Source organism: Petaurus breviceps, unplaced genomic scaffold (assembly GCF_028583685.1).
Source record: "Petaurus breviceps papuanus isolate PSGF00001 unplaced genomic scaffold, PetGlider_PUasm1.0 90779, whole genome shotgun sequence".
Taxonomy (NCBI): Eukaryota; Metazoa; Chordata; class Mammalia; order Diprotodontia; family Petauridae; genus Petaurus; species Petaurus breviceps.
Window position 1 is genome coordinate 5,677,020 of NW_027187344.1, and position 11,117 is coordinate 5,688,136.

Genomic DNA, 11,117 nt, shown 5'->3' on the forward strand with positions numbered 1-11,117 from the left:
AGAGCTGAGACTAGAATCCAATTCTCCTACTTCTCAGTCTCAGTTTCTTGCCTTTATCCCCTTAACCCAGAGTTCATTAGGGCTGCCCTTTATCCAGTTGTCCTGTTGGTAATCAACTTCATTCACTTAAACGAGTATTTGCTGAATACTTGCTAGGTGCCTAGCACTGGGCTACTTCTTGAATCAGGTCTTAGAATTATACTGCATTCCTTTACAGCTCTGTATACTGTGGTGTTAGGGCAAAGCCCATTTTTTATGTCTATCCTTGGGTCTACAGGGTAGCCCTCGGATATTTAGCAGTAGTGTCTGATGTTTGTGCAGGGCACACTAACAACATAGGGACTCTTCTGAAGCACCAATATGTTTTCAGAAGAGCCATATTTTGTTTAGTCCAGGCTGATCAAAGAAGCAGCCTCCTGGTGTGCCAGGAACTCACCCCATGCTCCATTCATGCCAGAACAGAACCCAAGGTTAAGAGGCCCCTGTGGCTAATCCCCTTCCTTCCATGGCTGTAGAGATCTGATAATACGATCCACTTCGGGAGGCTAAATTATCATCCCACACTGGCGGAATCTTTACCTGAACTACTTTGTTGCACCAGAGGGACCGCTTGTCAAATTCTCCCTGGAGTTGTTTGTTGCTCTTCCTGTCATTGGAGAGCCACCAGAATTCTGTTCAAACATTGCTGCCTTTTCTTCTTCCCTAAGAGCTAGGGAGGGCAGAGAAATTTCTCAATCATTGCCATCTTATCTAAAGTCATTGCCACTTCTCCCCTGATCACACTTGAAACCAGGGTTTTTCCATCCCATTTTGGGGTATATTTTCACTTGGAATTCCTTTGGGTCCATCTGTGGCCCTAGATAGTTTGTTTACAAGGTAGATCTTTCAGACTTGAGAGAATGCATTTTACCAGACTTCAGTAGACTTTGAGGCATCCAAAGGAGTGTGTGTGAGTTTGTGTGTGTGTGTGTGTGTGTGTTGTAAAGAGGAGGCAAGGAATTAAAAAAAACGAAAACCCAACAGCATACCAAAATATATCTCAGTTCAATAAAAATCAATTAAAGCAGTTCTCTGCATTTTCAGCATCAGATTTAGTTTGAAGTTCAAATTAAGTCAACAGACATCAAGCACCTAATGTCTACAGAGTTGTAACTAGGTATGAAGAGGGGTGGCAATGCAGAGTTTATATAAGATATGATCCCTGCCCTCAGACAGCTTGTAGTCTAATAGAGGAATATAAGTATTTATATAAAATAGTTTGCAAATTTTAAAGCACTTTGTATATGGTAGTTATTATTTTGTCCAATCATTTTCAGTTGTGTCTGAATCTTTGTGATACTATTTGGAGTTTTCTTGGTAAAGCTAATCAGTGTGATTTGTAATTTCCTTCTACAGTTCATTTTACAGATGAGGAAACTGAGGAAATCAGGGTTAAGTGACTTGCCCAGGATCACACAGCCAATACATATCTGAGGCTGGATTTGAACTCACTAAAAAGAGTCTAAGAGAGCCAGGCCTGGCACTCTATCTGCATTGACTAGCTGCCTATTGCTAGCTGCCATTGACTTAGCTGCCCCATAGTTATTATTAGAGCCAAGTATATTGAAGTGTAAATTGGGCTGAGGTTTTACTTTATTCGGGGTACAAATAACATCTGTCCTTCCTGATGAGTTCCAATTCAGCCCCATAAGTTTGGGTAGATTTACTCATCTTTCACTGTAGTTACATAAAACGAATTTGTTTACTGGTAACTATAGGATTACTCTTTTGTTGATTAGTGGTGAGAAGGGGACTTTGGCAAAAACCAGGAAGACTACAAGTTGGCACTGGAGAAGACTGAGATCTTAAGTTGCCAGGGCATGTTTAGATTTAGAATTTCCCATTTTCCTACCTGCCCATTGCCTTGTGATTCAGGCAGGGCCTGCAGTCCAGAGAAGAAGCAGAGAAGTAGCTTGGTCACTAAATGAGGGCCCTGTTTGGACTTCTTGAATGGTTTAAAAAAAAAAAAATCCAAATCCCTTTCAGAGCTTCTCGTTACCAAAGGCAGAGAAACCAAAGCCATAGACTGAAAAACTGAACACCTGCTCACTCTGTGGAGCATAAGGATCCTCAGAGTAGTGACCTGGCACATTTTTCTACCAGGTCTGTAGAGGAATTAGGATTTGCTGGTGGTGGACTATGCCTTGGCTGGAAATAAAATTGTAAAATGCCTGGAAAATGTTTCAGTTGTCAACTTAAGTAGAGCAGGACCATCTCCAAGATCTGATTTCTATAGCATCTCATTTTCTGCACTGTGGACTTGGGAATGTTGAACAAATACCCTTTGAGAACAGTTTTGTGTATCTTCTGTCAATTAGCATTCAGTGCCCCAGAACCCTACCATAAAGCATACACCCTTATTATTGATAAATTAATATGTCTTGGATACTGATAAGATAAGAATTCATTATAGGATCAGAGATTTAGAGCTGAAAGGGACATCTGAGATTATCTTGTCCAACCTCATTTTACAGACGAGGAAAACTGAAGGTAAAATAGATTAATCAATTTCCCTGAAGTCGCACGAAGGGCAGCTAGATGGTACAGTGGATAGAATGCCAGACCTGGAGTAAGAAAGAGTCGTTTTCATTAATTCAACTTTGTGACCCTGGGAAAGTCACTAAACTTGTTTGCCTCAGTTTCCTCATCTGTAAAATGAACTGGAGAAGGAAATGGCAAATCATTCCAGTATCTTTGCCAAGAAAATCCCAGAGAGGATCACAAAGAGTCAGACACAACTGAAAAGGACTGAACAACAAAAAGTCACATGTGTAATGAGTGGTAGTCAGACCTTGAACCCAACTCCATTGACTTCATTCCAGACTCTGTTCCTCTGCTTCTACCCTGTTACTGAGATTTTCTCCAGTGCTTCATCTTGGCATGGAGGTTGATAGCAAGTTCTCAAAATCACTGTTGATGGTATGTTAGCCCTGGAAGAAACTGTCAAGCTTAAAAGATTTCAGATATGGGCCAAGTGTTGGACTGTACATCTCTCTTCCAAAGATCAGCCTAAGTAAGTTTATAGAGCTTCATCACTAGAGAGAGGATAATGAAATGATTAATTTTTTTCAGCCATAGAAACTTGAAACTGTCTACAAAGTTATGAAGTTCTGTGTTCTGTATCAGTAGCAATGTGCCCACAGTGATGAAACCACAGGTCCTTGGATTATTTATATGTGTGTATATATGTATATGTATATACACACATATCTGTTTATATATGTGTGTGTACATATACGTGAACATTATCATTTTTCCCACAGGTTAAACTTTATTTTATTTTCAAGAAAAAATAATCTTTCTCTCTCACTTTCCTGCCTCTCTTTCCATTCCTGTAGAAAACGCAAAAAAAAAAAAAAAAAACCTCTGTTACAGGCATGTATAGTAAAGCAAAATAAAATTTCTCATTGGCCGTATCTTTTTTTAAAAATCGTTGCAATATGCACTCTTGAGTCAGTCACTTCTCTGTCAGGATGGTGGGCAGCATGTTTTATCACAAACCTTCAGGAATTGTGATGGGTCATTGTGTTGATCAGAGTTCTCAAGTTTTCTAGGGAAACAAGAATTTCTTGGGAAATATATATATTGTTTGTTTTGTTTTAATCAGCCAAGAACCATCATACACATGTATAGTTAATCAAAACAAATGTCCACATTGGCATACATATATATTCTTACCTCACCAAATATACATTTACACAGACACCTGTTTTTTTACTATATGTCCTCAGGTAGATTAAAGCCTATGGGCTAAGAATGCAAGTTTGCCAGCCTGCTTGTCTTTGGCTGAAAGTTTTGGTGGTGACACAGCCCGTGCCATTTTTGTAGGCAATTAGTGTATCAATCAGCCAAGTAATATTCTATTTATTTATTTTGCTTTAGCAGTGGCAGCAGAGATCTTTGAAGTGTAGGAGCTTATGCTGGGGAGGGTATTTTGACTGATATTTTGCATATTTTGAAACCCAGGTTGTTACATTTAAAATTATACACATTGTGAACACCCAGCTTCAAACAAGGGGGAAGAAAAAGCATTCCTTCCTGTCAGAACCTTTTCACTCTATCTGTCATATAACCCAACTAAAAATAAACTGCAGGCACATAGAACTGGCAGCCATCAGTTTGGAACAAGTTAAGTTCTCTTAACTGCCGGGCCTGTCTCCTGCCTTTTCCAAATCACAAATCAACCCCCTTGCAACTTGGACCTCAATCAGGTACAGAGAGGTTACATGAGCAGGGGCACTTCCAAATGAGAAATAGCACCCCATAGAAGGAACCTGGAGGAGAGTAGCAAGAGCATTAAACCAGGGATGGGAAGACCTGGGTTTTCCTCCACTAATTTGCTCTCTTAACCTTGGGCAACTCATTTGACCCCTGTGGGCTTAGTTTGTTCATCTGTTAAAGGAGCCTGAGACTTGCTTTGCATACTTGACAGGGTAGTGATGGAAGGGGAAAGGAAAGGGATAAGCATTTATATGGTTCCCACTATGTGCCAGGTACTGTGCTAAATGAATTAGAAATATCTCATTTGATCCTCAACCCTTAGAAGTAGGTGCTATTATTATGGAGGTTAAGTGACTTGAGCAAGGTCACATAGGTAGTAAGTATCTGAGGTCAGATTTCAACCCAGGTCTTCCTGGCTCCAGATCCAGCAACTACCTACTATGCCTTTGTAAACCTAAAAGCGCAATATAAATGTGAATTCATTATCATCATATTAAAAGAAAAATAGGGGTGGCTAGGAGGCACAGTGAATAGAGCACCGGCCCTGCAGTCAGGAGGACCTGAGTTCAAATCTAGCCTCAGACACTTAACACACACACAAAAAAAACTAGCTGTGTGACCTTAGGCAAGTCACTTAACCCCAACTCCCCTCCAAAAAAATTGTGCTGGAAAGGGCTACCTTTCAAAACATTTTGCTTCATTCGGCTGTCTCTAGGGAGTAGAACTAATAAAAGCTTAAGATGAGGTTTTTTTTCTTTTTTTCATAGCATCATGGACTTAGACCCCAGAGGCCATCTAGCCCAATTGCCTCATTTTACAGATGGGGAAACTGAGACCATTTGATTTGTTGAAGGTCACACAGGAAGTATAAACATCCAAGCTGTCATTTGAACCCAGATCCTCCAACTCCTGTCCAGTAGTTTTTCCATTGTAATAGGTTCCCTTTTGTTTGGTTTGGTATTTTGGGTGGAGGACAGGAAGCAAGAAGCCATGAAGACTGAGAGTAGCCATGTTGAAGATTTATAATGGTCTCAAATGACGTGCTGTTCAGTAACATCCACAGATGTGATCTTTGCTGGCATCATGAAATGAATAATAGAAGTTATCATTTGAAGTTTTCCTCTTCGTAACCCTCTCCATTCTCCTGTCCCCCACAAATAAACAACCTTAAAATTGCTTTTTCCTAGCAATCCGGATAATTGCTTCAAATCTTCATTCCAGCAGTAAAGACATGGCTTCTTATACCAAATTTGTACTTCTGTACAAAAAAGAATTCCATTGGAACAATGATCAATATCATATAAGTTTCAATATGCCATAATTTTGAGTTGACTCCTCTGGAATATAACTGCATAACGTAATAGTCTGATATAACCTGGTCTTATAACCTTTTATAACTTATATTGCAAAACAGGTGTTAGTTGTCTCTTCAGATCCCTGTCTTACAAAAGGTCCCCACTTATTTAGAATTCTAAGTCCAAGCATTTGTCCACTATTGTCTTCATGCTAGATCAAGAAAGAAAGAAGCAAGAGCAGGGGAAAGGGCATAATCTATCTTCCTAAAAATATGCCATATCCTTAGTACCTAGGGAATTATTCCAAAATGAGTAGGCACTAACTAGGTGCCAGCGATGGCATTTCCACCATGTGTTGTGTGTTTTTAGTGGTCACCACTGCTCTTAAAAACAAATTTGAAACCCATCCATGTGTCTTAAAAAACATTAAATATTTCACTCTGCAGTTTATGTAATCATTTTCCCTATGTTTGATTGAACTTCTACAAATTTCCCTCTCTGATCTTCTGATCAAATGGCAAGGCTACCGTCTTTTGAAAATAGTTACTGCAGTTCAGCAGCTGAAATTGATTTTAAACCTTTGGCATTTTTCAGTGTAGATTACTGCAGGAGAGAGACCTCCCTCCATTACCCAAGGCTTGTGTGCAATGTTGGGAGGGCTGCAGTTGTGGCCAATATTCGAGACATAAACCAAGCTTCCCAAATGTACCGTGGGACTTGATATTGAAGGGACCAAAAGATTAAAAAGCCCTCCCAGTCCAATGAAGAAATGCCTATTAACTAATCTATTCAGCCTTCTAGACCACAGAAACGTCTGTTCGAAACACCAGTCAGCCGTCTTCACTGTCTCGGGAGAGCTGGAGTCCTCCTTATTACTATCTGTGGATTGCTATCAGTGAGGGACGATTATTTTTTAACTGAGTTGAGGTTACTGTGGTTGCTATTAAAGTGTTTTTATTACTGAGTGTTGTTGAGTTTTAGGGTGGGCTTTTTTTTTCCTTTGGCAAACTGCTGTATCATACACCTCATTTGCCATCAGCCTGTGTTCCTTTTTTTCCATGAAAACAACAGTACAGAACAAAGCCTCACTTTTAAAAATGCCATGATATTTTGCCACCGTTATGAAAATCTGTCAGCGCCGTATCTAATCTTCTGGTACAGAGAATATCAAAACAAGCACAATTGAAGGGATTGTACTTCTGTTAATACAAAAATGTCAGTTTCACAGCCTCAGAACCAGCCGCCATCAGCCTGTCTTAGAATGAAAAAAAATATATAAAGTTTCTTTTCTTCCTCTCCTCCTCCCTGCTTTTACTCTTCCCTAGGCCTGACCTTCATAAGAAGACCCAGAGTAAACACTGTCTTGCTGAAATCTTGCGTTCAGAATACTCAAGTGGGATGGAAGCTGGCGACGCCAAGGTCAAAAAGCAAAACAAACATGGAAAACCCAGCAACCACACACTGCAGAGCTGAATTGGAGCTCCCAACCTTTGCTGTGGGGGGAAGGAAAGGAAAATCTGTCTCTGTGAAACACTGGAAAAGCCCACAAAGATGTTCTGTGGTTCAGTGAGACTTAGCTAAGACTTCTCAAAAATTGCCTCTGTACATAGCACATAGCCTCAAGATGGAGCCTGGAAGTTCTGAATTGGTAAATGTCCTATTTTTGTCAGAGGAGTCTTATTAAAAATAAGCATGTTTCTCTTTTCCTGCATACCAAATTTTTAAACATAATTGAACCCACAGCCATTATCTTTTGTGAGTGGAGCAAAAATAGAAACCAAGGGAACTAACATCACAGCAACAATTTGCTAATTACTTGATATCTATATTCACTCCATTGACATTGGAAGCTGATCAGTCTTTTAAGTGAGCAGGAGTAAAAATGAAAGACAAAAGAACTCCATCCGAAGTCACTGAACATATTTGAATGTGCCATACAACAAAAGCCTACTATGATACAGGCTGGCCTATAAAATGTATTAACCCTGCTGTCATATACCAGCATTTTAGCAAAGTTCCATTATGTTTTATTTTTGTACTATTTGGTCCCTTTGACCTTATTTGTAAAGCACAATTTGTTACATAAAGAATAGCTATGTGACCTTGAACAAGTCATATCCCTTCTCTGGGCCTGAATTTCCCCATCTATAAAGTAAGGGGGCAAGATTTGTTGATTTCTAAGGTCTATTCCAACTTTCAAGTTATGATTCTGTGAAATGGGTGTGCATAAGACAGAAATTTTATTTCTCAAAATTCCCTTTCCCAATGCATGCATGAAATGTTCTGTAAGAAGGACTAAGAATCATTTTGTAAAAGAAATCAGAAATACCACAATGTTGTAGTATACCCTGAGCCTCCTTATTTTCTCTAAATATGTTGCTGTAAATACAGTGTCACTTTTCTATTATTCCTTGTATTATTCCCTCTTCAGTGTTCCTCAAAAAAGGTATTCTTTCAGGACTAATTGATTTACTGTTGTCTTTTTACTATTTGTCTTTGAAGTCAAAAGACACCAGTGCCCCTGTGTTTTTCTTCCCAGTGAAACCCAACAGGGTTCCACAAGAGGTCTGGGCTTCTTTGTGTTGTGACCTGGGGCACAGCTTCCCCTTTGGATCTGGCTGCAGGGCTGGTGAAAGCCCCTTTCCCCCCTTGAGAAGTATTGATTTCCCAATAAATGTAATATTTACATACAGGAAATGCTAGAGAAGGCCACAAGAGAAAGGGCTAAAAATATCAGCATTTTCCTTCATGTTGAAGAGCCCTGTGCAGCAGCTTGACTTGAACATTTCCTGGCCATCCTCCTCTGTGATTACTAAATAACCATGTCTAGATTTTCTGTGACAAAATTCTAAGATATTCCAAAGGAAATGCCAGATTTGAATTAGCCAACTGACCTGCAAAGTAATGTAAGCTTTGAGAAGATTCACATTTGCCAAATGATAAAGGGGGAGGTGTCAAGTCTTCCCTTTCTGATAGTGGGCAATCAGATTCAAGTCAAATGTCATCTAGAACACTACAATAGAAATGACTCAGAGTGTATGAGGTAGAGTGTGAGTCTAGTAAAAATTGATCTTCTGCATGAGGAAAAATATGACCTTCTCAGAGTCAGCTGTCACATATGAATTAATAGGGACTGTTGGTAAAATTTATAACAATAATAATAATAAAAAACCCCTGAAGCAATGTAAAAAATGACTTTGGGCAAATCTGCCACCCTCTCTTTTATTTTGATGCATAATAGTTCAAATGATTTGGATAAGAAAAGAAGGGATCAAACTTTTTATAGACAAAACCCAGCTGTGTGGGAAATAGGATTAATGCCAGCGATTGGGGCTGATCAAAGGCAAAAACCTACATATTTTTTTTAAAGTATTCATTCTATTAAAGGATGAATAATCATAAGGATATTCCACATTCCTGGAGTAAAAAAAATGCTATAACTATGCAAAGGATATATGTGTATATCATTATGTGTATACATATGTATGCATGTATATGTATGTATGTGTATGTGTGTATGTTTATGTATATCTTCAAGCTACAAACCCCAACTTACTTTGCTGATAATGGCCTAAACGTTTCATCTCACATTAAGATGATGCCTGAGTATATTTTTTGAGCAGAATCAATATCCTGCCCCCCAGTTAATAAAGAAACAAGGATTTAGCAGATTTAAGGTTAATATTATCTGAGTTGGAATAACCTTAAAAATAAATCTTTCTCTTATTATAGCTCATGAAAGATTATACATTTCAGGCATCAATTAGGCAAAGCCTTTGCCTAATTCCACTGTACATATTCTAATTTTGTGTGCATTTTTAATCATCTATTTTCTCTTTTCCCAAACTTGTCTCTCTCATTCTCTACTGTGCTCTTATTTCTCATATTTAAAGACTCACAGAAGTTGGGCATTTAAGGAACTGTTACAACCTACAGTTCTTTTCCCTAGTGGATTGTATAGAATTCCTTTCCAGGTTCCCAAACATCTTCGTATTTGAAACCCCTAATGGTTGCAAATCTTCAGAAGGGACCCTCATTTCTCATGCAGTGAAGGGCAAAGAACCTTTGGCAAAATAGGTGCCTGTGTGTGATCTAATTAAGTCAGTGCTGATGTAATGCAAACAGCAACTTCCATTCCTATAGAACCAAGTTCAGACTAAACCTCAGAAATTTCTACAAAGCCCAGTGGGTTCCTTTGAATTTGGGGGGGGGGGGAGAAGGCAGCTGGTGGAAGGGTGAAGGAGCGCCATTTAGGTGAGTGGAATATGGCTAATGTCCTAAATTTCTGGATTTTAGTTCCTTTACATATAGTCAATGAAAATCACTAAGGTCCCAATGTTTATTTCTCATAGATAGAAAAATGAGACTTTTCTCCCACCACAAAAAAAAATTATTTGGTTTCCAATTGTTTTGGAGATATTACTTCATATTTTTTCTTGGAAGGCTGCTTTACTCCCCCTAGCAAAAGTTCCTTTTAAGATCGTTACACCTTTTCTGCTATTGCTGTTGGGATGTGGGGGAGGATTTAGGGCTGGGCCATTTAAAGTTAGCTTTACTGGTGACAGTTTGGAGGAACTTTAAAGTCCATTTGACTTTTCCCAAAATGTCCACAAGCATTTTTGTATCATAGACTGTTTCTAGCAGAAGATTCACTTACTTTAAATTTCACATCTTCCTGTGAAAGGGATCACAAGGCACATGTATCTCTGGGGGTGTCCGTGTGTTGTAAGGAGAGGACTGGAGAAAAGGTGGGCCTTTTCTGGAGCTATCCTTTTGCAGGACCTCCTCCAAAGCTCCCTCAGCCTCCTCCTCTCTGTCTGAAATCACCCAGCACCAGGGTCCAGAACATAGAAACCAAAGTGAGTCTTTTAAATAGATGAAAGTTAAAAAAAAAAAAAAACCTGCTCTACCATAAAGATTGCAAAGTTATTGCAGATGGGAACTGGCAGGACAATTTTAAATATTGTAATTATAAACTTGTCGGGAAGCCTTGTTCTTCATTAATGTAAGATATGAAATCGCCTCTAAGGTACAAGGACAATTAAATAGTTGAGAATATGTCTGTGATTTACACTGCTGCTGTGTAAATGTAAAGATGGTTGCTCTATTCTATCTCCTTCACTTTCACAAAATGAAAAGCACACCAGTGCAAGTTGTCCTTTGATAGATTTTTAATATGATTTTAAAGAGTTTTGTTTGGTCTCATTCTTATTCAATGAGATTAATTTAAAGCACTTATCCCCTGGGTTTAAGTCAATCCATGTAGGATTTGGACAGGGTTTGTTGCATGGGGGGGTTTTGTTTGCAGGAGGCTATGAGAGACTCCTTTCCCACTTCATTAACCCTGAGTTGGGGACAATCCCCCGTCACCCCCACCACATCGAGAGCCGGGGATTTACCAACCCCCATTCACATGCAAAAGAAGCTGAATGCAAAGGGGCTGTCTTGACTTAATTAGCTGCTGTGCATTTTGCAAAATTAAAATAATACCCTCACCATCCCAGGGAAGAAAGAGGTGTGTGTGTGTGTGTGTGTGTGTGTGTGTGTGTGTGTGTGTGTGTG

General features: G+C 39.2%; 1 protein-coding gene across 2 annotated transcripts in view; it reads left to right on the plus strand.

Moving 5' to 3' along the window:
- DDX31 (DEAD-box helicase 31) overlaps positions 1 to 8,747 on the plus strand; it is a 90,097-nt gene extending 81,350 nt beyond the window's left edge. For both annotated transcript variants that reach the window (XM_069069294.1, XM_069069295.1), the window contains one exon: positions 6,881 to 8,747. In XM_069069294.1, the coding sequence (XP_068925395.1) occupies positions 6,881 to 7,028 (148 nt within the window). In that variant the 3' untranslated portion in view covers positions 7,029 to 8,747. The remainder of the gene's footprint in view (positions 1 to 6,880) is intronic.
- Positions 8,748 to 11,117: the final 2,370 nt, after the last annotated feature.